Source organism: Antechinus flavipes, chromosome X (genome assembly GCF_016432865.1).
Source record: "Antechinus flavipes isolate AdamAnt ecotype Samford, QLD, Australia chromosome X, AdamAnt_v2, whole genome shotgun sequence".
Taxonomy (NCBI): Eukaryota; Metazoa; Chordata; class Mammalia; order Dasyuromorphia; family Dasyuridae; genus Antechinus; species Antechinus flavipes.
The window spans coordinates 44,392,529-44,418,799 of NC_067404.1; the positions used below are offsets into that span (position 1 = coordinate 44,392,529).

The 26,271-nt window shown below is 39.2% G+C and overlaps 1 protein-coding gene and 1 pseudogene across 1 annotated transcript; both read right to left on the reverse strand.

The window, feature by feature from the left end:
- Positions 1-5,020: 5,020 nt before the first annotated feature.
- Positions 5,021-5,569, reverse strand: LOC127543132 (60S ribosomal protein L23a-like; annotated as a pseudogene).
- A 14,317-nt stretch (positions 5,570-19,886) lies between these two features.
- On the reverse strand, positions 19,887-20,825 carry LOC127542442 (olfactory receptor 13H1-like). The gene has a single exon (XM_051968028.1). It carries the CDS (start codon positions 20,823-20,825, stop codon positions 19,887-19,889), a length of 939 nt encoding a protein of 312 aa, XP_051823988.1.
- Between the last annotated feature and the right edge of the window lie 5,446 nt (positions 20,826-26,271).

The following is a 26,271-nucleotide window of genomic DNA, read 5'->3' on the forward strand; positions in this document are numbered from 1 at the left end:
CCTCAAGGAGACTCAGCTCTACCGGTGTTAGCAAATTTTCTAATTAAGTAACAAAGATGCAGTGCTTTACTACTTCAGTGTTTGGTTATTTTGCTCCTTTTTGCTCTTTCTACCAACATCCTCCAACGTGGTCTTTGACAGTTGATATGGCTAAAAAAGAAATCATTGAATTACAATCAAGCTAGTGATGACCCTCTCAGAGTTCAGTTAAACTAGTGCTTTGATGGAAAACTTGCAGTTCGTTGTTTGGCTCCGACTCAAAGCGTGCTAGTGCCTGCCAGAGAGCTGCAGGAAAACAATCTTCCAGAATGTCTGGGGTTACTATGTACCGTTCTAGACCATCAGGTAGGCATTTTGCATTACAAAGATGTAAGTTTATTAAAAACGCATTCTATAAGACAGAAGCAAAAGAACAACATACAAAATGATTACAGTATTTAAATAAAGACAGCAGGAAAAGACAACAAAAATTGGGGCAAATACAATGGCCAATGGTTCAGTGGTTCCAGATGGCTGAGGTTAAAACACTCTTTCTTCTTTTCTGTTAAGAAATGGTAAACCATAAGAGTGGAACGGTACAAGAGCTGTCAAATACAATCTCTATATTAAATAGTTTTGCTTAACTGGTTTTTTTTTTTTCTCAGGGGAAGGTCCCGTGGGAGAGTTGAATTGTTTATTGGGATGTGATTGATGTGTCAAAACAAAATGTATCAATGAAAAAAAAAAGGTTTAAACCTTTCTAAAAATTGAGGCTGTAAATCTTGACTATAACACTAAAAATAAAGCATACTGAATATTCCTGAAAATGGATGAAATTAGATTACTGATCAACACCTCTCCAGACTTTCCATGCAAATTTCCAAGAACAGGTGATGGAAAGAGGGAAGAGTATTGCCATCTACTGTTGGCCTGTCCATCAGAAGAGAAAGAGAGGGGAAAGACAGTCCGGCAATTAATAAGAGTCCTCAAACATTTACCTCTGTTGTTGTCGCTGTTGTTTGTTGTTCAGTTGTTTTAGCCATGTCCAACTTTGTATGACCCTATTTGGAGTTCTCTTGGCAAAGATATTGGAGCACTTGCCATTTCTTCTTAAAGCTTATTTTACAGATGAGGCAACCAAGGCAAACAGGGTAAAGTGACTTGCCCAGGGTCACACAGCTAATGTCTTAGACTGCTAGGTTTGAACTCAAAAGAGGAGTCTTCCTGACTTCAGATCTGGCCCTCTATCCACTGCAGTGCCACCTGGCTACCCCCTAGTTACCATTACTTTCAAACAAATCACGTCACATACAATTGCTTTTCTCTTTGTCTCTAGAGATTGTTTCATAGCACTTTTGTTGAACAGGAAGCAAAAAATGTATCTAAATTATAGCCCAAATTATATGGCTGATTAGAGTGCCAGTGGATAGTGCTTTCCTTCCTTGACAGGACAAGTCAGTTTTTTATCTAGAAGGTCTAATCCTGTTAACTACAGAAAATCTGATCTTCAATCAGTCTAGTCACATGATCTGTCTCCTTTTCTGAGTCCTTTTGTTCTTCAGTTCTTACAATGAAACTAAGCTGCCTTTTAACATTAAAACTTATTGTTTTAAAATATTAAATCTTAGTTTACTTTCAGATCTGCACTTCCTCCCCCTCCACACCCTAATTGAGAAAGTAAAAAGAACAAAACCCCTATTATAAACATTTATAGTCAAGCAAAAGGAATGATCCATATCTAATGGCCATAATCAAAAAAAAAAATTAATGTCTCAAGCTGTTCTCTGAGGCCACGTATGAACTGATGCAGATTAAAGTGAGTAGACCAAGAAAAACAGTTTGTACCATGACGACAGCATTTTAAGGATAAGTAACTTTGAAAGATTTAACTCTGCCCAGGAAAACAGTTTGTACTATGATGACAACATTTTAAGGACAAGTAACTTTGAGAGACTTAACTCTGTTCAACACATTTCTTAGCCATGATTCCAGAAGACCAATTATAAGACATTCTACTCATGTCCTGATAGATGTGGTAGACTCAGTGTATAGCTACCAAGGAAATTAATTTTGTTCAAATATGTAAATTTTAACAATGATTTTGTTTTTCTTATTTTTTTCAATGGTAGGGATGGGAGGGAGGAAGAGAAAATTATTTTTGCTAATTGGTAAAAACAAAATAAAAAATTTTCAAGAGTTCAACACCAAACAATGAGCCAAATATAATAAGAAATTTGATAGAAATAACACTTGAACATTAGTACTTGAGGTAAATAAAAAATCAATTGCAAAAGTACAAGATGTGGGAGACTTGGCCAGAAAACAGTTTAATTCTTTGCCACCGTAAAAAAAAAAAGAACTGCTATAAATACTTTTAACACATGTGGTCCTTTTTCTTCTTTCTTTGATCTCTTTTGGGTATAGAACTCTTTGTGCTATTGTTGGGTCAAAAAGTATGCACAGTTTTGGGCAGAGTTCCAAATTGCTTTTCAGAATGGCTGGACCAATTCACAGCTCTATCAACAGTGTGTTAATGTGTCTTTTTTCCCATAGCCCCTCCAGCATTCTTCATTTTCCTTTTTTGTCAAGTTGGCCAATCTGATGGGAGTGAAATGGAACTTTAGAGTTGTTTTAATTGGCATTCATTTATTAGTGACTTAGAATATTTTTTTGCACATAATTATTGATCACTTGGATTTCTTCCCCTAAAAACTGCCTATTTATAGCTTCTGACCATTTATTACTTAGGAAATGGCTCTTATTCTTATAAATTTAAATTTGTTCCTTATAAATATTAGAAATGATACCTTTATCAGAAAAAATTAATGCAAATTTCTCTCCCATTTATCTACTTCTCTTCTAATTTTAGCAACATGGTATCGTTTGTACAAAACCTTTTCAATTGTAATCAAAATTGTCCACTTTACCTCTCTTTGATTCTCACCATTTCCTGCTTGCTCGTGAACTCTCCCCTTATTCCTATATCTGATAAATAATTTCTTCTTGCTCCTTTAATTTGTTTATGATATCAACCTTTATGTCTAACTTGTGTACCTTTTTGGAGTTTGTCTTGATATATCATGTGAATGTTGGTCTATACCTATTTTCTTCCAGTTTTCTTTCTAGTTGTTCCAACAGTTTTATTGAATTGTGAGTTCTTGCCTCAGTAGCTGGGATCGTTGCCTTTGTATATTGTATACCTAATCTATTCCATTGATCAATCTATTTCTTAAATAGATCCAAATTGTTTTTATTATTATTTTACAGTATCGTTTGAGATCAAATACTGCTAGCCCCTTCCTTCCCACTTTTAATTCCTTTGATTTTTTTTTAACCTTTATTTCAGATGAATTTTGTAGTTTGTTTTTTCTTTGTTCTACAAAGTAATCCTTTGGTAGTTTGATTGGTTTGATATTGAAAAATTAAACCAATTTAGGTAGTGTTGTCATTTTTGTTATATTGACTAAGTCTACCCATGGACAATTAATATTTCTCCAGTTCTTTAGATCTGTTTTTGTGTGAACAGTATTTTGTTACTGGGTTGACATAGTTCCTGTGTATCTGGGCATCTAGATTGCCAAGTATTTTATACTTTTTATAATAATTTTAAATGGAATTTCTCTATCTATTCTTGCTGAGTTTTGTTAGTAATATACAGAAATGCTGCTGCTGCTGCTGATGGTGTGTGTGTGTGTTTTATATCTGCAACTTTGCTGGGGATGTTAATTGTTTCAATTAGTTTCTTAGTTGATTCTCGAGGGTTCTCTATATAGACTATCATATCACTGACAAAAAGTGCTCATTTTGTTTCCCCTTTGCCTGTGTTTATTTTTTTTTTTGTCTTATTGCCATATCTAGAATTTTTCATACTATACTGAAGAGAAATGTGTGGTGGGAACTAGCATAAAGGAAAACATTGTTGAAAGACATCAGAACTCTTATCAATACAATGTTTAACTATCACCTCAGTGGACTGTTAGCAAAGATTGTTTCCCTTCTCTTTGTGGATTATGAAGAATGAGGCATCCACTATCAGACAGGGCCAATGTGATGGTATATTTTATCTCTACTTCTTAGTCGTGCGCAAGGGGGCAAGTCAGTGGAAAGACATAAATATACAAAAAAAGACAATCGAGAAAATATTTATTTTGTTTAAAAAGAAAAATGAATGGTAGGTGTAAGTGGGCAGGAGAGTCTTTGCATGAAAGTAGCAGCTGCCATTAATTGGTAACTTTGGGGCAGTCATTTAACTTTTGTATCCCTCAGTTTCCCCACCTGACGGTTGGACTAGACCAAGGCTTCTTAAACTTTTACCAGACATGACCCTTTTTCACCTGAGAAATGTTTACGTGATCCTGGGTATACAAGTATATAAAATAGCTATACAAATCAAACATGTACTGATAATAAATCCTACTTTCACAACCCTGACATTCAGTTTTATGGCCCCATATGAGGTCACATACCACGCACCACAGTTCAAGAAATTGGGGACTAGAACATCTGTGAAGCCTTTCCTAGCTCTGGGAGATAATAATGACAAAAATCTCATTATAATGGATCCTGGAGGCCTATAGAAGAGCTTGAGCCATAATATTCTAGACTGGGAAGGGAAATTACTAAGTCCAATCATTTCTTTTTATAGGTAAGGAAACTAAAGCCTAGCTTAGGGGAAGTGACTTGTCCAACATCACATGATTAACAGTAGAAGGGCTGGGATTTGAAATCAGATCTTTTTATTCTTTCTGGAACTGAAACAGTGTTTGAGGCCATTGAATAGAGGAGGCACAGATTTCCCCTGGATAGAAGTGAATGGTTGGTAATAGCTTGTAGCCATGCATTCATTTCTCATTAGCAACAGCAGAGATTCCAAAAGAAGTGAATGACTTTGATCAGCTAGTTATTCTTTGTGTATTGGTTAAGAATTCTCTCCTAGCCATAGTTCTGAAAAGTAAAACTTTCTGTTCTATTTTTTCTGACATGCTTGTTTTTTCTACAGGAAAACTTTTTAGTGTAGGTGAAGTCAAGATCTGGACACAGTTTAGATGAATGGAATTTTGTGGGCAACATCCAGAGCACTGTAGTCTAGAGCGAGGTGGATATAGACCTTTTTTTCTCCATCAGGCTGGATCAGTGCATTATCTTGGCCACATAGATGTCATACAGCTTCTTTACTGCCTACTTGATCTGATAGTTGTTGGCCTTGACACCCACGATGAAGATGAGGGTATTGTTGTCCTCAATCTTCTTCATAGCAAACTCAGTGGTTAAGGGAAACTTAACCATGTCCTAATGATCAAGCTTCTTTCTACCAGGGACACTTTTCTGAGGGTATTTGGGCTGCCTTCAAAGTCTTAGTGTCTTGAGTCACGAGAAGGTAGGGGATGTTTAGATCTTCTTTTTTGTGACTATGAACACCCTTTAACACTGCCTTCTTGGCCTTCAAGGCCTTGGACTTGGCTTCTGTCTTGGGGGGGAAATCAACTGCTTCCTCTTCACCTTTGACACCATCTTGCGGCAAAGAAACATGTTCTTTTATATTTAGGTAAGATATCCAGTTGGAATTTTCAGACATGATTTTGATGTCCATTAGTGATAGAGTGGTTTTGTATAAGTCACAATTCGTATTCAGTACTTTAAAAGATTTATGATTTTTCTCATTGTGGGTAATCCCTTTAGCAACACACATTGACTCCACATTTTAGTAGATAATTTCAAAAGTTACTGTGACCAAATATTTATTACCTAATGGCCAGCCCTTTGGCGATGAACCTTTCTGAAGCTGGTATTAAGTCTCACAGGGCCAGTTCACCTCTGGGCCCATACTAGAGCTGATTTTAGGTCAAAATGTACTTCTCTTATAATCCACCTCTACTGGAGGCAGCTAGGTGATACAATGGCTAGAGTACTGGATTTGGAATCAGGAAGACCTGAGTTCAGGTACTTACTGAGCTGCAGATACTTACTAGTTATATTATCCTAGGCAAGTCTCTTCACTTTTGCCTGCCTTAGTAAATTGTGAACAAAATAGCATCTACCTCAGAGTTGTTGTGAAGATTAAACGAAATATTTGTAAAGTACAAACTTTACAGTATTATGTAAATGCTAGTTATCATCATCATTTGCAATTTCCACTAATTTCTCCTGTTTTTATCATCAGAGGACTGATAAAGAATCCTTTTATGAGGCCATACACAGTCTTTCTCCCTTGGAAGGGGATCTGCTGACAATGCCTTGGACAGCCAAAGCTGGCCTCCATGGCAGGAGGAGATAAGAAATCAGGACTTGAGACTTAAGAAGGCACCTTTTGGGAGCTCCCAATCTGGTCTCAGAAGAGCTAAAGAGGAGTAGGTCAGAGGTCAGGCAGGTGAGGGAAGAGTTTCTCCATATCTAGGTCAAGAGAACTGAGCTCCCAGAGGCTAAATATAGTGGTGGTAGTGTCAAGTAAAGTGAATGCTGAATTACAGAGTGTGGAAAGGACTTCAGAGACCATCTAATCCACAGCTCCCCCGTCTGACAGCTGAGGAAATTAAGGGCTAAGGATATGTGGTAACATATCCAGTGTCACACAGGAGTGGTAGAGCTAGAATTCTGCCTCAGGTCTCCTGACCCTATGTCCAGGGCACTTTCTTCTACCATGGTGCCTCTCTAGCAATAAGATTTATAGGATAGAGTGGGAGAATAAATATTAAACAACATATAATTACAAGGGGTACAAGTAAGAAAATATAGACTAGTGGGGGGCAAGTAGACTGGGGGACTTAGGGAGAAAGGAAAAGTAAGGTACTCACTGAGATCTCTTGATTAGCCCAAACCACAGATGTGGAATATATTTCTCCTCTTGGATCAATTTCATGGACACCTCCCAGTCGGAGATTCTGGAGAAAGGCCAACATCCAGGGAGACCTTCAGCTTATGTGGGATGGAAACTTTCAGTTCCCTGACCTGTGAAATCCATACAGCAAAGGACAGTGATTAGATGTACCATGAGCCTGGAAATACCTTGGAGCCCTGACTATGGCTCTATTGCATTCACAGCTGTGAAATCCCTGGAACTAGGTTGAGTAGTCTTCCTTATGTTACCCTCAAAGCTCCAGAAATACTTTAGGGACGTGCTCCATGCCCTTCACATGTTAGCTGGAAAAAATTCATCAGTGTCCAGATGATATTGAAGCTGTATACAAATTACCTAGCAAAGGATTTTGCATCTAGTCATACTTATTCCTTTGGGGCACATCTGTCTGGTTGTGTGTGTGTGTGTGTGTGTGTGTGTGTGTGTGTGTGTGTGTATCTCCATGCATGTGTGTCTGTAAGGGGACTGAGGCTTGTCTATGAGAAATGCACGATGTTCCCAAATGTGCCAAAGTATCACACCTGGGTATTCAAGAAGGACCTAGATGTCACCTTCTAGGCCTCACTTTGACAAAGATCTTGGGATCATAGAATGTAAGAAATGAAAAAGGACTTGGGGATTACCTAGTCCAATCATTTTATCTCACAAGTAAATAAATTTGCAACTTGGAGAGGAGGAAGGTACGCTACATAAGTTGTGTCCTTCTTATGTCACACTGTTCCAAGAAAACAAGAAGCAACATCTCCAATAATTGGTCATCTACTTGAAAATCTTCAGTGTTGAAGGATCTCCCACCTTCCAAGGCAGCCCATTCTACTCCTTGTTAGGAAATCTTTCCTGATCCCCAACCTAAATTTATTTCTTTGCAATGTCTACCAATAGGCTCCTGGTTCTGCCAAACAACTTTCTTTCTTCCTTCACAGGATAATGCTTCAAATACTTGGCAACTGATAAAAAGTCTCTCCCTAAGTCTTCTCTTCTTCAGACTAAACATTCGTAATTCTTTCAGCTAATCCTTGCATGACATGTACTCCAGCCTCATCATTATCTTGTTCACCTGCCTTAGGATATATTTAAGCTCATAAATTTCCTTTCTAAAAAAAGGTTGCCAGAATTGGACATCAGATATGGCCTGACTATGCCAGATTGTTCTATTTCCACACATGTTCTGTGCCCAATCAGGTGATCAAAATTTATATTAATTATCTATCCATACACACACGTGTATATGTACATCTATGTATTCACAGATACATATATACATGTCTCTGTGTGTGTGTGTGTCTGTGTGTGTGTGTGTATGTATATATATATATGTATATATACAAAACTACAAATTAGGCATATAGTCAGATTCTGGCATGGAAGGTACTTTGAACTAGATTTCTAAACATTTGAACACCAGCAATGAAGTTCTAAGTGAATGCTTATAGTATTTGTTGGGGCTAAAATGGTACCAGAACCTTGATGTGATGGTATCAGGCAAAGCAAAGACATGGAAAAAGTTGGAACTTTAGAAAGAGACTATGGGAAAAGGAATGGAGACATTCTTCTATGAGGATAATAATAACAGCTAACATTTATGTAGTGCTTACCATGTGATAGTTACTGTGCTAAGCTCTTTCCAGTCATCTCATTTGATCCTCACAATAACTCTGGGTGATTGGTACCATTATTATCTCCATTTTATAGATGAGGAAACTGAGGCAGGAAGAGATTTTAAAGTCCCTTGTCCAAGGTCACACAGCTAGTGTCTGAGATTAGATTTTAACAGATTTTTCCTGAGTCCAGGTCTAGTCGTCTATCGACTGCAGCGCCACCTAGTTGCCTCAAACCCGAGACCTCTCAGGGCCGGCTCTTAGATTTTGATACAGCTCTAATTGTTAGGAAATTTCCCCTTAACTCTGCCTCTTTCCAGTTCCTCACAGTTTTCATTTGATGCTCCTATTCTGCCCTCTGGGGGCAAAGAAATTAGAGAGAAAGAAATAGCTGCAGGAGAAATCTTTCAAAGGAGAAGGAAGGGGAGGGAATGAAGCCGATGGAGTGGCTTTGGTGAGCAGAAAGTCTAGCCACCTCTTCATCAGAGAATGAAGGAGAGGAGAGGACAGGAGAGGACAGGAGAAGACAGGAGAGGAGAGGAGAGAAAAGGAGGGAGGAGGGGAGGAATAGGAGAGAAAGGGAAGGAGAGGAGATGACATTGAGAGCAAAGAAGGAACTCAAGAGGAATTTGCTTTATTTTCTCCATAAAGTGACAAGTTCAATTGTCTCCTGAAAGGGACAAGGGGGTAGTGTAGTAGGCTTGAGGAAAGATGAGATTATTTGGAATCACCACTGCAAGGAGTATAATAGAACATTAATTAAGGAAGACTAAAAGGAATGGCTTGTGGTACTTGGGCCGGGATGACATTAAATTTCAGAAATTGGTAGTGGACCCAATCAACATGATTTCATATCTTCTTCATCCATCAACATGCATGTAGGAGGCAAGCGGTTGGGAAGAATACAGAAATGACAAGTCATAAATGGCAACAGTGTAAGAAGGCAAAGGATTTGAGACTAGAGGATCCTGTAATACTGATCAGGTTAAATAGAGGCTTAAGAGAGAAGGCAGTGTGGTGAAGTGAGTAAAGAGAGAGCCCACCCCTGATACGTACTGGATGTATCATATCACTCTGGGCCAACACTTAACCCCTAGGAAATCTAGGCCAAAACTTCATAATCTATGAATCTCGAACCCCTATGGAGTCTCATAACAATGTGGAGGTCATGAAATTGTGATTTGTCAGTAAATGTTTGACTTGTATATCTATTTTATATGTCTGGGGCTACATAAAAATTTCTTGGGCAAAAAGGGGTTGCTAGTGGGAAAAGGTTAATAAACCCTGCTCTAGGTAATTCTCTACTTGGTAGATAAGATGCTGACCTATACTGGTGGAGAGAGTTTCCTCACTTGGAAGTACTCTATACTTAAGCAATCAGATGTCCAGTTCCTATTGGGAAGAGCAGCATATAAAACCTAGAAAGAACGAGAGTTTCCCAACACAGCACAGACCATCAGTAGTTCAGCCGGAGATAAGTATTACAGATAGCCAGTGCTCAGACCCATTCAGAGCTTTTCCCATTCTCTGTGTCCCTCAATCCTTCACACATCTGGCCCCATGAGGGGTGTCAGACAAAAGTGGATTCTTCCCATTTCCAAGCCCAGAAGGCCGATGCCTGGCTCCCCCTAAATTGCACGGTGCGTTGGGGACAGAATGGAGCCCAGAACCCTTGGTTCCTGGCTCCTGGTCTGGACCTCTCTCCATTTCTGGAGCTTTGAGGGTAACATAAGAAAGAATACTCAGCCCAGTTCCAGGGATTTCACAGCTGTGAATGCAATAGAGCCATAGTCAGGGCTCCAAGACACTTCCAGGCTCGTGGTGTGTCTAATCACTGTCCTTTGCTGTATGGATTTCGCAGGTCAGGGAACTGAAAGTTTCCATCCCACATAGGCTGAAGGTCTCCCTGGATGTTGGCCTTTCTCCAGAATCTCTGACTGGAAGCTGTCTATGAGATCGATCCAAGAGGAGCAATATATCCCACTTCTGTGGCTTGGACTGGAGTCCCTCATGCTCTCAGATGATAATGACATAAAATTTCACTTTTGCCTCTGAGTTATTTTTTATAAGTTTTAGTATTCCTATTCTACCCTATAATCTTCATCTATCTTCAGCATGGCAGAAGAAAGTACCCTGGATGCGGGGCCAGTAGCACTAAAATGGAATTCTGGCTTTTGCCTCTCCCTTGTGCCACTGAAAAAGACATGTTACCTCAGTTTCTTCTCTGATCAGATGAAAGGGTCGGGCTGGTTTATCCTTGAGATCCTTTGCCCATTTTTTGTTTTGTGACCTTTCTACCTGACACAATTGCCACCATACCCAGCTTCGAAGTCCAAACACAAGCCATGTGACTTTGGCCTAGTCACTCCTATCCCTGGGCCTCAGTTTCCTCATCTGTCAAATGAAGGGGTTGGATTAAGTGATTCCTGATGTCCCTTCCAGTCCTACATCTATGAAGACCTCGCTCGCCTCCATCAGCCTCGGTTTCCTCCTTTGTAAAATGAGACAGTCAGCCTAAAGGGTCTCTGCGATTCCTTGCAGCTCTAAATGTAAGATCCTATATGTGACTTTAGACAAGTCCCTTCCCCTCCCTAAGGCCTCTATTTCCTCCTTTGTCAAATGAGGAAGTTGGACTAGGTGACCTATAAGATTCCCACCAGCCCTACATTTATGATCCTTTGATCTTAAACTAATCCTTTTAACTTATTTTGGAGGTTACTTATGGGGATGTCACAAACTCTGGAGGCAGGACATTCTCAATAGCAATTATTGTCGAGTTTCCCTTGCAACCTTTGAGGCTTTCTCTCAGGACCGAAAATGTCTCTGATTCTCATAATCTCATTTGACTTCATTTACACAAGTTGCTTTATTAGTTAATCCATCCCACATCCCCCCCTTTCCAACTCTTAAATACCACCAGAAGGATTTTTAGGGAAAGTAACACTTGAAAAGAATATTTTAATTGCTTATTATGACTGTGATTATGATGATTGCTATTATAACTGAGTTATGTAATAGTTTTATTAACACAAGTCTACAGAATTTTTTATCACATCTCTGTGAGATAGATGGTGCAAATATTATGACCTCCAGGTGACAAATGAGGAATCCAAGAAACAGAGAGGTTAAGTACCTTGCCTAGTCCCACACAGCTAGTAAGGATGAGTGACTGACTTGAACTCAGCTCTTCTGATGATATGGTGGTGTAAAAACAAGCAGCAGATTTGGAATGAGAAGCTTACCATTATTAGAATCCAGACTCTGCCATTGCCCAGGTAGATGACCCTCTTTCTGGACCTCAGTTTCCTTATGTGTAAAATGAGGAGGTTGGGCTGGATGACCCCAAAGATCTGAAAATCCTCTGACTTTCAGACCACTGCTCTTTTTTTCCCCACCACAGCTGCCTCTCATTTTGTTCTCTCTTGCTTTCATTATAATTGTATTCACACAGAGCTCCCAATTACTTTTCCCAAGAGCTGCTCTGTCAGGGTTCCTTCCCATTAAAGGCTGCTTTTGCCTTTCCCACACCTGCTAATCAATTCCAGCTACTAACAGGTCAAATAACAAGCTCAGGACCTTTGATCAAAGCAAAAGCAAAAAAAAAATAAGAATGACTCATAGAGTCAGGATGTTAGTGATTTAAGGGACCTTAGTAAATCTGATCTTTCTGTCAGAGCTGAAGAAATAATGGTGGAGTCTTTTATGCCAAAGAGAGTTTGGGGAGCAGTTTACTGAATACCAGGCATTGACTTTAGCACTTTTCCCGCAGTATTGTGAAAGAGATTGAGCAGGGGAGGTCTCTGATCAACTTGATTAGTTTACTCAGAGGCAACCAAGGGCAACTGTGTCTTTGGTACCCTTGGTTGTCTATAGCTGTCCTCAGAGAAGGCATGGGCGTGTCCATTGACATCTTGTGAATATAGCCAAGTCAACAAGCTATAATAAAGCATTTACTGTATGTCAAGCACTGTATTAAATGCTAGGGATACAAAGCAAAAATAGTGCCTGTCCTCTAGAAGCTCACATTCTAATAGGGGAGAAAGCAAAAAACAAACAAAAACAAAAACAAAAACAAAAACACGATATATAAATATACAAAACATATACAGGGAAAGTTGAGGTAATCTCGGATGGTAGGCACTACTAGCCTGAGCAGAAAAAAAAAGGCCTCTTGCAAAACGTGAAATGTGAGCTGAGTCTTAAAGGAAGCTAGGGGAGTCAGAAGAATCATTTGCTTTGAGAGGGAATACAGCACAGTAATTATTTAATATACTCTATGCAAAAAGGGTCAAATTTGAATTGCTGCCCGGTGAATCTGTACACAGGTGCAATGTGTCAACATCCCTGCCTATCAGTCAGGTAAATTGTGTCATTTTTCTGCTTAATGCATCTGAATGTAAAGTGTGGAAATTCAAAGTTAAATAAACTATATGTGGAAATTAAACATATCATGTCTGCTATATTTCTCAGCATCATTCCTTTTCTAAGTAGAGCAGAATAAACTTGTTTCCCAAAAACCCTGGAACTTTTCAAAAAGGGCAATAATTCATGAATGATTTTGATGATCATTTGAAATTTTCAACAAATTTAAGTCTGTCTTAAATTTTTATTGTCAGTTTTTAAAGTGAAATAATATATTTCATGAGGGACAAAGACATAATTGGTTCATAGAGAGAATCCAGTAGAGCAACAGAAACTTATTCAAGGAAAGACAAGAGTGATAAATGAAGTAGCAGATATATCTATATACCAGATATATATCTATATCCATACGCATAAATATATAACTCAAGTCCTAAAACCCATTTGGTATGAGACTCACTCCTCATTGGTGGAAATCAATGACCCATTACTCATCCACACAAAGTAAAAAAGTCTAAATCTAGGAAATACAGTCTACTGTGTTTGTCATTGGGATTCACGAGTGCTGTTATTGTTGGAGAGGGAAGACCATTGTGTTTGCTTTGTTCCAATGCTTTAATACAAATAGCAGGAAACCTAATCAATTAAAACAATATCTTGAAACAATACATGTGGAATTCACTAGCAAGACAAGATAAATTTCTTCTAGAGAAAATTAGATGCTTTACACAAGCAGATGCATGTCCCCCACCCACAACCATGCCTGTGACGTCAAGAGGATCACAGTCATCCCTAAAAATGGCTTACAGAATTAATAAGTGCAAAAAGTCTCATTCAGTGGGAGAAATGTTAGTACTACCTACAGTTATTGACATGATCAAATCAATACTTGGTGAATCACATTTAAAGTAGCAAATGGTTCCATTTATAGATAAAATAGAGAGAAGGGAACTTGCCCGGAAACTGTCCAACTATCTTTATGATCAATTCAAATGAATTCAAAATTCATTGCATTGCAGGTAAATGAATCAACAGACATAGTTAAAGATGTTCTTTTGATTGTGTATGTAATCATATTGATCACATATGTTGAAATCAAAATAGGGAAAGATTTGTTAGCTTGCAAACCTGTTGATGGCAGGGGCACACCAAGAGAAATTTTGAGTATACTTGGCAAAATTTTAAATGAATGTTATTATTATGTGGGAGAATTTCAATGTACTCTGCACGGACAACATAATTGATATCAGGATAGAACACAGATCTACAAGCACTAGTTAAAAATGTGTCCCCCACAATGCCATCTGGACATTGAATACTTCACAGAAAATCAGGGGCGGCTAGGTGGTGCAGTGGATAGAGCACCAGCCCCGAAATCAGAAGACCTGAATTCAAATCTCACTTCAGACACTTAACACTTCTTAGCTATGTGAGCCTGGGCAAGTCACTTAATTCCAATTGCCTTAGCAAAAAAAAATACTTGTGCTGATAAAATATAACTGAGGTACAATTTTTTTCAAGTTACTTTAAGAGTTATCAACTTTACAAGAAACAATCTACCAACAGAAAGTTGGTTTCTGAAAAGTATGTGATAACATGAGGGCAGAGCCTAGGGTACTTCTTTATTATTGAAAAGTAGTCTAGCTTTCTCATGACAAATTATTTTGAAAGATGTTTGAGCTAAAAGAAGAAACTGACATTTTTTCTTAATGATAATGATAAAGATAAAGCAAATTCATTTTATAACAAAACTTAACTGTTTGGTGAATATATCTGGAAAATTGAGTATTCCAAGTGAACTGGTATGAGGTCTTTACATTTATACTCTGATTCAAAAAGGAAAAATGAATTTATCAAAAAATTAAAACTATGGATAATAAATTGACAAAAAATTATTTTTATAGATTTCTCAATTTAAAACAAAACCCTTTCCTGAAAATGAAGTAGAAGAAAGACCTCATAATTAATCAGTTAAATAGTGTATAAAAGCAAGTTTGAGTCTATTTTAAAGATGTAAATATTTCTAGTGTGACATGAGCAAAACTTTGCTCTGTTCTCTGAGAGCCAGGAAGACTATTTCTCTCCATGGGTTCTTGGGTACACTAAAGCGTTTATAGTAGTGTCCCATCAGATTTGTTTACCCACTTTAGGTGGGCAGAAACCAGCCCCCTTCCATTAACCTTGTAATAACAGCTGGCTTTTACAAAGGAATATTTACTTCAAAGATATAGAAAGAAAAAACACATCACAAGTTTTCCCAACATCTCAGTGCCCCATTACACACATGCAACCTCAACCTGAGGGGTGTGATTAGGCTTGAAACTTAGCTCAGTTCCCACATAGCACTGACTCCATCAAGTTCACATCCAAATGTGACACCACGACTGGATGAGTCCCTCTGCTGAGCTAAGATCCAGAAGGCCACTCCTCAGAATTGCTCTTTGCTCTTTAAGGAATTAGTGCTTAGATGACTACAAAAGATGGCCTGGATTCTGACTCCTCGATTCCTTGGCTTGCTCTCCCAGCCTTTGAAACTTCCCACGCTGGAGACTCCACTGCTCCTCATATAGACAAGAATGAATGAAAAGGTCAAAGAAGTCCAGTTTTGCGAGAGGCCATTTGACCTCAAAGTTAAGAGGAAGCACTCAGGCCCTTCTCCTTACTGCGTGGTCCTCCAGAAGTTGTGAGGGTAAGAGTCACCTCACTTTGTTCAGTTGTGAATGCAGCCATGAAGCCTCCCAAATGGATTCAGGCTCTTGTGAAGCAGTAACAATTCTGGCTGTATAGCCAATAGAAACCATCTCCTCTCACCCATTTAGTGTGTCAGTCAGAAAGGGCTCTGGGATACTCATGCATGCTCCAGTCTTCTGCAGATACCTCCCTCATGTGTCATTGCAATTCTGCCAGAAGCTACCTAAATGTCTTCCATGTACAGCTGTCATCATAGAGTACTCATAGGGTCTACACATGTACTAGATCTCCATTACACTACAGAGGCTATGTGGTATAATGGATAGATAGCTGGTCTTAGGATCAGAAAAACCAGAGTTATACCTGTCTCAGACACATATTAGCTCTATCATCTGGGCAAGTTACATAGCATCACAATTCCCCAGGAAACTTCTAAGACTGAAAGTTGCAATAGCTGGCACTAACCAGCAATGGCACAGAGGAGTTTCCTCCCTGGTGATTACCTATACCAATGAAATCACAGGTCTTATTGAAAAAGATATTTCTAAACATTAATGGACAAGAAACCCATTCACTGTGGACAAGTATGGTTCATTTGAAAAACGGTTAATAGACTTACGTTCTGATAGTACCACAAAACAAGCATTTGAACCTGAAAGTCTGATTGCGTTTTACTACAGGTAAAGAATCCTCCATTAAAAGAATACAAATTTCACTATAGTTTATAACATCTTATTTGTGTGAAATGAAGTTTTTCATTAGAGCTACTATAAAGGCAAAGGCATTAGTGTCAATTAGTGGTTGAAAAGGAATTACAAATAGCAATATCAGTGAGACCATGTTTTGAGAAAATGTGCAGTGAAAAAACAAGGCCACCTATCCATTAATAACAGCATTATGGTTATTATTTGTAGAAGTTGTAAACATGAATGTTTTGAAATATTTTATCAATAAATGTCATATTTTTGCTATGTAATTTTTGATTATATGTTTGATGTTTGTGATTTTTACAAACTTCTAATAATTTCTTCATTTTATATGAATACAGCATGAACTATGAAATTATTTGTGCAAACAAAAGGAAGATAGATAGGGTCTTCCAGATATTCTTTTTGTACATGACATTATGTGAATTGCATCAATCCTCACACATCTCAGTCTTCTAAAGGAAATGCATGATCTCTCAACAAAATTCGAACTAAGTATCCATAAGACAAAGTAAGCAGATGAAAAATGCCCATTTAGTCCATACAATGGTATATATGCTGGGTTTGAGTAGGCTGTAGCACATTATCAATGAGGAAGTGAGGAGAAGTATTATGAACATATCATTAGATGATTGTATGACTAGAAAAGGATTTTGGCTGGTCCCAGAGTGAGGGACAGTAAAAGATGGACCAACCACCAACTTCAGTGATATCCACATAATGTAAAGACATCAAGATGAAACCTTCTAGCATATGGAGCAAACTGGTAGGGAAGGATTTACAGAAGGATGCAGGGACAGCTAGGTGGCGTTGCAGTGGAAAGAATGCCAGGCCTGGAGTCAGGAAGACTCATCTTGAGTTCAAAACTGGCTTCGGATACTTACTAGCTGGGTCATCCTGGACAAGTCACTGTTTACCTCAGGTTCCTCATCTGTAAAATGAGGTAGAGAAGGAAATGGCAAACCACTCCAATATCTTTGCCAAGAAAGCCCCAAATGGAGTCACAGAGAATCAGTAATGATGGAAACAACCGAACAACAACAACAGAATAGTAAATAATAGAACTAGAAAAGACCATGGAGGCCAGATAGTCCATCCCTGTTAGGAGAATATGACCAAGAGTCACAGAGAATGGATAGCATTGAGTAGATTGTGGTCTGTGCTGGTAGAGGGCACCTTTATCCCTGGATGAAGCATTGTTCTCTTATCATAGGACCAAAGGATTTAAAGGTAGAAGAGAAGATCATCTAGTCTAATGAATTCTGACAAGTCTAGTTTTCTTTTGTATTTTCACCATCTCCTTGACTGATTTTAGTCCATTGCCAATCATTTCCTCCTTTGTTTGCCTTAGCACTTCCATGTAACATGTGCTAAATGGACTTTGACTCACTTCAGATACCAAATGATTTCTTATAAGTTGGCCTGGTCTTCCTAAATGCTCCAAGGCAGGGCAATTTTTCTGCCTTTTGTTTCCATTTATAGGGCCTAGTCAAGTAGATTGCCTAATTTGTGTTGGATTGAAATGATTTTGGTGACTTTTGTTATCTAATTCTTGTGTCAGAGGTTTCATCCTGGAACAGAGGACTTGGGTACACTTTGAGGGACTTCTCAATTCTCTGACTCATTGCCTTTACCCAGATGTGACTGGGAACTTCAGTATTCAATATTCCTTGATCCGAGTCCAGTCATTAATTAACTCCCCTAACAAGCACATAGGTTCACAAGGCTAAAAGCATGGATTCATTTACAGGTCAAGGGAAACAGAACTCAAATCAAAGTCCATAGAAAACAATAATACCTACTGGCGAACAACCCTTTTCTGGGAACTGATCTAGTCCCAGTAACTTACAGCACACAATGGTTGGAGCTCTCACTGCACTATCTCCAATGGAGCTTAGGAGTCAATGCCTCCTATCCAATCTATCATGGCTTCTCTTCTGTCTGAGTCCCTCCATGTCACTGTCCTTGCACATTTCTTTGGCTCCCATAAGATGAAGACCAGTGCCCTTTTCTTCTTGTTCAATCTGGAGATAGAGATATTGCTTAGCTTCTCTGGTAGATTTCTTGCTGTTATCTCTCATTACTCTCCTTTACCAGTTTCTCATCTTTGTGGTCTTTCACCATAAGACTTTTCTTCATACTTGTCCAAGCCAGAAACTCAGAGACTCTTCCTCCTTCCCTCCACCCCAACCCACTCCCACCCTCTGTATCCAACTAATGTAGTATTCATAAAAAATCCTGCTCATGAGGATTTTGTCACGTTCTTTCTTTTTGATGATGGTGAATTCAGCCATCTTTCTTTTTGGTGATGGTGATTTTAGCCTCCATGTTAAGGCTTAACTCCTTTTCCATCCCTGATAACTTTGTGACTTCTTGCTCCTTCTTGGAGCATTAGCTAGGAAGTCTGGCTCCGGGAGCAAATATAGCTGGGTGAGGAACTTATTTTCTAAGTACCTAGCTATTGAAATGTTGTTTCCCCATTAGAATGTAAGCTCTGTGGAGGCAGGAACTGTCTTTGTATTACTAGTTCTTGGCACAATTCCTGATACATGTAAGCACTTAATAAATGCTTGATTATTTCCTATGTCATTATTTATCCTAGGACTACTTGTGAACTATGCTTTCCCTACCCCTAGACTTAAAATGAAATGTAGAAACATATTCCCTCTTCCTTTAGCAGCCTTTCCCAGAAAGGTATGAAATCCTAAAGGAAAGCATTCTGGTTACCATCCCATAAGTATTTGTCCCTGCCGTGTGCTATCCCTCTGTCCGGGCTGCATCTAGTATAAAGGAACAGTATTTCTCCAGTATACCTTATCTCTTCCTATTCTTTATCCTAGGACTAACTCACCAGGGATCGGATTTCTTTTCCCTGCCCATTACTAGGTAGAAGGCTACTTTTGGGAGAAAGCATGCCCCCTCCTTCCATCAGAACTCTGGAATAAGGTCCTAGTTGCCCTCACCTGGTTATAGCATTGCCTCTTCCTTCCACATCTCCTTGTGATTGCTTCAGTGTTGTGTCCTGGAAGGAAATCTCACACAATCCTGTGCAGTTTTCCAAGATATTTGGACTAGAGGGGAATGGGTAGGAAAAGATGACCCCGGTCTCTTCATGTCAGTATCCCACTAAAGTTACCAAACTTTAGTTTTGGTGATATGTGATAGCAGGACATGTGTGAAAAGGGCACGCTGGTCTTGGGATCAAATCTCAGTCTCATCAGCTGGTAGCTGTGTGGCTCTGGGCAAGCCATTTTCCCTCTTTGAACTTCAATTTCACATGCTTCATTAATACATTGTCTCAAGGGAGTCTCTTATAATTCTCTGTTTTCAAATGGCTAAAAGGATAAGAAAACGATCATATCATTCAGATGAGAAAATGGAACATAAATGTTCCATTAGAGTAGGAAATACAGGCTGTCAGAACTGGAAGGTAATACAGAGAACTTCTAATCCAACTATTCCATTTTAAGGATGAGTCCATTGAAGCTCACAGAGAAGTGACTTTTCCATTTTCATTTCGTGAGTTAGTAGCAGGGCCAGTACTGGAATCTGGGGCTCTCAGCTCCCATCAGGGCTCTTTTTTCTTTTTGCCAGGTTTACCAAAACCACGTTTAATAATCCTGACGTGTCAATTTGTCTTTGTCACAGATAAAGGTCAGGCCATTAGCTGGATGATCTTCCATAGGAAAGTTTAGTTCAGGATTCTTTCTTCCTAGTTATTTTTCTCAAGGCACCCTTAACATCTTTGTTCCTCAGGGTATAAATGAGGGGATTCAGCATAGGTGTCACGACCCCATAAAATACAGAGACAATTTTGTCCTGATCCTGGGACTCTTTTGACTGGGGTTTCACATACATGTAGATGGCTGTCCCAAAAAAAATGGTCACCACAGTCAAATGGGAGCTACAGGTGGAGAAGGCTTTGAGCCTGGCCTCTGTTGAGCGGATCCTGAGCACAGCTACGACGATGCGGATGTATGAGATGAGGATGAAGCTGAAAGGCAGCGGCAGAGTTGCCACACTGATGACTAGACCCAGGATGAGATTTATGGGAGTGTCTGAGCAGACAAGCTTCAGCATGGCCTGAATCTCACAGGTGAAATGGTTGATGACGTTGTGCCCACAGTAATGAGCTGGAATAGCAATGATTGGCGTTACAGATAAGAAGAAGGCGCTGACCCAGGTGCTTACGGCCATCTGCAGACAGACTCGATTGTTCATGATGATGGTATAGCGCAATGGATTGGAAATGGCGACTAATCGATCATAGGCCATGACGGCAAGGAGGAGACATTCTGTCATCCCAAGGAAGAGGGAGATGGTCATCTGGGCATAGCAGCTGGTATAGGAGATGGTAGGGAAGTCTCTAAAGCCATTGGAGAGCAGGTGAGGCACAGAACTGGTGGTGTAGCAGATATCAAGGAAGGACAAGTTGCTTAGGAAAAAATACATGGGGGTATGCAGCTGCCCATCAATTCTGACTACAAAAATGATGACACTGTTACCCACCAGTGTGACTGAGTAAATTACAACCAGGGCACAGAAGAAGGCAATCTGGGCTTTGGGGTGATTAGACAGCCCCACCAGAATGAATTCTGTCACTTCTGTGGTGTTAACACTGGCCAGGCTCTCCATTGTATTCTATAAGGGGAGAAAAAAATAAATCCAATTCAATGCCTTTCAAGTATTTGAAGGGCCGTCACATGAAAGGGGGACTAGACTCATTCTGCGTTAGCCCCAGAGAGGGACAATGATGGCGGAGTAAGCTGCAGAGAGATAGGCTTCCATTGAATATAAAGAAAATCTTCCTAACACTCAGAAGCATCTGAAAGTCAAACAGGCTACCTTGAGGGTTCCCTCTATTAGAGGCTGAATGACTACTTGCTGAGGATATTGGCAAGGAGATTCTGGATCAGGTTGTGTGATTTTAAATTTTAATCCATTAAATCTTAGAATCTCAGAGTATCAAGGAACCTCAGGGGTCTCCCCTTTACCTGAAACATTCATTCCCTTTATCAGATCCCTGACAGGTAGTTATCAAATGTCTCTTTATTTAAAGACCACCGGTGGTGGGGGACTCACTACCTCATGAAGCATTTATGAGCAGCTCTGATTTTTTTTTTTAGAAATTCTCTCTTAAACTGAGCCAAAACCTTCCTCTCTGTAGCTTCCCTGTCTGCTCTAGTTCTACCTTTTGGAGCCAAGCCAGAGAATTCTCATCTCTCTTCTATATGAAAAGTCTTTAAATATTTGAACACAGAGATCAAGTCACTCTAATAAGCCTCCTCTTTCTAAGGTAAACATCTCCATTGCTTGAACACTTCCTCTTATAGAATGATTCTAAACCTCCTCGCCATTCAGACCACCCCTTCTGAATGCATTCAATTCAATGAGCATGTAAACATCTGCTATATCACATCCTAGCAACTCGATGCCATTACCATAAGCAAACTGGAGAGATCAAGCATGTCTTCATGCTTTCCTATATTTCAGTCTTTTTTTTTCCAGTTAAGGGTCTGCATTTACCATTAAAGATCCAATATGTCTAATACCATCATGTGTAGCAGAAACTTCCCCTTTAATCAGCTCTATGCCCAGGGAAGGCACTGTTTTAGCAACTGCTTTGGTCCCCTCTAGACTCTAATTCAAGACCACCAGTGATAGTGGTACCAACTGCTCCTTTTTTCACAGACTGTTGCTGTGGAGTGTCTTTCACTGAACTGTCTCATGGCGCCTTATTAAAGTTTGTAGGTATTTTGTTGTTCTTGTTCAGTCGTTTTTTTTAGTTTAGTCTGACTCTTTGTGACTCCATTTGGGATTTTCTTGGCAAAGATACTGGAATGGTTTGCCATTTCCTTTTCTAACTCATTTTCCAGATGAGGAAACTGAAGCAAGCCGGGATAAGTGACTTGCCCAGGGTGATTTGAACTCACAAAGATGAGTCTTCCTCTATCCACTGAGTCTGGCACTCTATCCACTGAGTCACTTGTTGATTTTTCCCTGTTTAATATCTGGTCTTGAGTAGAGAAGTTGCATGGTGTGGTGGATAGAGTCGGGGAAGTTTAAGTCCTGCCTCCAACTCATACTGGCTGTGTGACCCTAGGCAAGTCACTTGACCCCTCACTGATTTAGGCAATTCTTTAAGACTTCAAATTGCAGAGAGACTGCTGACCTTCATTAATACACAGAAATTCCTTACCTGGGAATTCCTTATACAAATAAAATAATTGGTTCAGTCCCTAACTTTACTAAATACTGAGAATACAATAATAAAATTGATATAGACTCCTCCCTCGAGGAGTTTCCAGTCTAATTGGGGAAGGGGTCAAAATGATACAAACACAAAGAACTAGTAAAGAAAACAGAATTGCAGACAAAGTACCATGAGAAGTGTGAGAAAGGAAAAATTACTTCTGAGAGTAGGATAGATAAAAGGGAAAACAGGTCATTTTGCCAGATTCAGTTCAGTCTAAGCCTTAATGTTTTGATAATTTCCCCTAAAACCTGCTCAAGTCTCATAGTTTCTTACTTGATTGTAATTCCTTTGATCAAATGAGATAATATATGTAAAAGTACTTTGTAATCTAAATATTATTATTATTACTATTATTATTATTCTTCATTCTGGTATCTTTATTATCAAGTACAAAATCTTGTACATAGTAGGTGCTTAACAAATCCTTGTTAAATTGAATTCAAAGTAGAGCATGTGAAAGGGAATTATATGAGAAGCATGGAAAGGAAGGTTAGAAACACATTGCCAGCATTATTCAGTAGGCAATAGGAAGCCATGGAAGATTTCTGTGGAGAATAGGGATATGATCAGAATCCAGAATTAGCTCAGGTTCAATGAGGACATATCTACTGAGCATCTATAGTCCTCAGCACTATACTGGATGCTATAGAGAGGTATGCATAACATCATTTCTTCTGTTGATCTGTTTATGTTCCACTTGGACATACACACACACACACACACACACACACATACAATACAACAAAATGACAATTGAAAAAATGACACATACTGGCTCTCAGTTTCCTCATCTGCAAAAATTTCTTTTTTATGGGGCTAGATTTTTAGCTCTGAACTTCCATTCAAAGAGTGCCATCCTTTAATCCATGGAGGTGGCATAGGATTATGGAAAGATCCCAGGAGGAGGGACCAGGACACTTGAGTGTGGTTCCAATTTGGTCACCAGTGAGCTATGTTACTGGACAATTATTTCCCCTCACTGTGACTCAGTTTCTTCACCTGTAAAATGATAGAATTTCTTCCAGATGATCTCTGAATATTATGTCTGGGTTCTCAAAACACTCTTTAGGATGGAATGGACTCCATCTGGAAATGGGATGAACTCTCAGAAGGAACACCAATCTCAAAAATGCTCTTGAAGCTATTTCTCAGAGGTCTTTTCATCACAGACCAGCTCTTTCCAGAACACTGACCCTTTTCAAGGCTGGACTGGTATTAAGTGATGTAAAAGATACCAGGGAAAAGAACATGATACATAATGCTCTTCCTGATTTATATCTTGGAGAGAAAAGCCATTTCTCAGGAACCCCAGACAATGCTGGGGTATCCTGCAGGGCATATCTCAGAAACTCATTCTTATACGACTCACTCTTTGAACATTAAAGACCACTCAAAGACACAAACATGGGCCAGTTTAAGTAATTCTACTGATCTTTGGGGCAGCATGCTACAGTGGAAATGACACTGGCTTTAGAACATGGGTTCATATTAGGGAGAGTAACTTAAATTGGGACTCAATTTCCTCATTTGCAAAATGGGGACACTGGACTTTGGTCCTCTGAGGTCTCTGTTAGTTTTAGTGCTGTGATCCTTTAACTTTTTTCCATCTTTCAATATCTGGATTCTATTTCCTTATCATCACCATCACCCCAGGAGGGCAGTGCAAATCCAGTTTTTACTTCTATCCATGGCTACAAGTGCTGAAGCAGCCAACTTCTCTTGGCTTAACTACAGCTGCTGGCCATGGTCCTGACAATAAGACACTTAACAAATCTATGGTCTTTTCTCTCTATAGACTATGCTTGTCCAAAAAATGCTGAAAGAAGTTGGAGTTTAGTAGTGATCAGAGTGGGTAGGCTTAGTCAAGACTTCTTGGATAAAGTGAGTCTTGATCCAGAATCCAAGAATGGACATACATTAAAATTTATTTGAATCAAAAAGAAAAACAAAAAGGTTCCAGTGAGAAAAATAGTCCTCAGAATGGGGATGTAAAGGTGAATCTACTGTGGAAGCAAGGAGACTTGGATCTTGTAATCTAATGTCACCCCCCCTCCTTTGCCATCAAATCCTTCCCCAACCACCCCATTCAAGGAAGGTGTAAAGGAAAGATCCCTGGACCTTCGATTAGTAGGATCTCAGTTCAAGTCCTGATTCTAATATTTCTGAGTTCCATGATCTTGGGTAAGTCACTGAAACTGACTTCTGAGCTTTAGTATCCTTATCTCTAAAATGGGAATGATGATACTTGCTCTGCCTACTTCACAGGATTGTTGACAAGGAAATCACTAAAGAAGGCAAGGATGAGGGTCAGGGAAGCAACAAACAAATAATCAACAAGCATTTAGGCATCTATTATGACACTATACAAGGCTCTAGTGATACAAAAGAAAAAAAGAGATATTCATTGTCCTCCAGGAATTTAAAGTTTATAAGAGGAAAGAATGTGCACATAAGGTAAGCATAAATAGAGTAATTGCTAAGTAAATATCGAAAATACATGCAAATAAATATAAAGTTTATAAAAATAAATACAAAATAAATCAGGAAGGGAGGACACTAGTAGCTAGTGGATTAGAAGAATTTCATATAGAAGGCAATACTTGGACTGAGTCTAGATGGATACAAGAAATTCGATGAGACTGAGGTGAAGAGAGAATGCATTCCAGGCACAGGGTATAAACAATTGCAAAGGCTAAGAAGATGGAGTGTCTTATATGAGAAACAGCAGGGAGTTCAGTATGGCTGGGCCATGGAGTATAGGAGGGGATGTGTAATGAAGCTGGAAGGGTAAGTTGGGGCCAGGTTGTGGAAGACTTTAAAATACAAACAGAGGAATGGGAGGGAATCACTGGAGATAATTGAATGGAGAAATAATATGGTCAGACTTGTGCTTGAGGTAAATCACTTTCATTATTTAATGGAGGATGAATTGAAGAAGGGAGATTGAAGGTTGAGGAGAGCGATTAGGATAGTTCAATAGTTTGGATGAAAGCTGGACCTGAACAAGGATGCTGCCTGTATGAGGACTAAGAAAGTGATGGATGGGATAGATTTTGTAGATACAGAAACAAAGATTTGGAATTGGTTTGGATATGTGGGGTGAGCAAGAGTAAGGAGCAGATATCAAAGTTGAGCTTGGGAACCTGAGAGATGGAAAATATGACAGTGCCTTCCAAGAAACAGGGAAACATGGAAGAAGAATGGCCACTATGGGAAAATATAATGTTTTGTTTTGAATATTTTCTGTTTGAGGTATGTATTGGGTAAACCAATTGGATTCAGGATTAGCTCTTGGCTTGGTGGAGACCCACAGTAAAGGGACCTATTATGAACAATAAATCAATGAGAGACTGAGAAGCAGTGCTCCCTAGTGGGAGCAGGATCCTGAAAACTCAGAGTGGAGAAGGTATATGGGAAAAGAGAGTGATCTACAAGGTCAAAGACTGCAAAGAAAAAAGAAAGACTGAGAAAACATGATGAGATTTGGCAGTAAAAAATCATTGATAATTGTGGAAATTGTTTCAGTTGAGTGATAATGATAAGGATAAGACCGAATCTTACAGAATCGTAGAGGAATGAGTGAAGGGGGAAGTCGAGGCAATGAGAATAGACAATTTTTACAGGAGTTTTGATGAGAGAAAGAAAGGAATAATATCCTTAAAGGGTAGTGGAGTTACTTAAAAGACTTGACTATGTTTGCACCTAGTAGGGAAGGAATCAGTAGATAAAGAGTTTTAAGATTAGAAAGACAGGCTGAATAATTTAGGGGCAATTTGTGGGGAAGATGGGAGGGGATGGGAATCAAGACCACAGATAGAAGAGATG

What these genes read in the sequence shown, in the direction of transcription:
- LOC127542442 (XM_051968028.1), bottom strand. Translation starts at nt 20,825, where the DNA reads ATGGAGAGCCTGGCCAGTGTTAACACCACAGAAGTGACAGAATTCATT.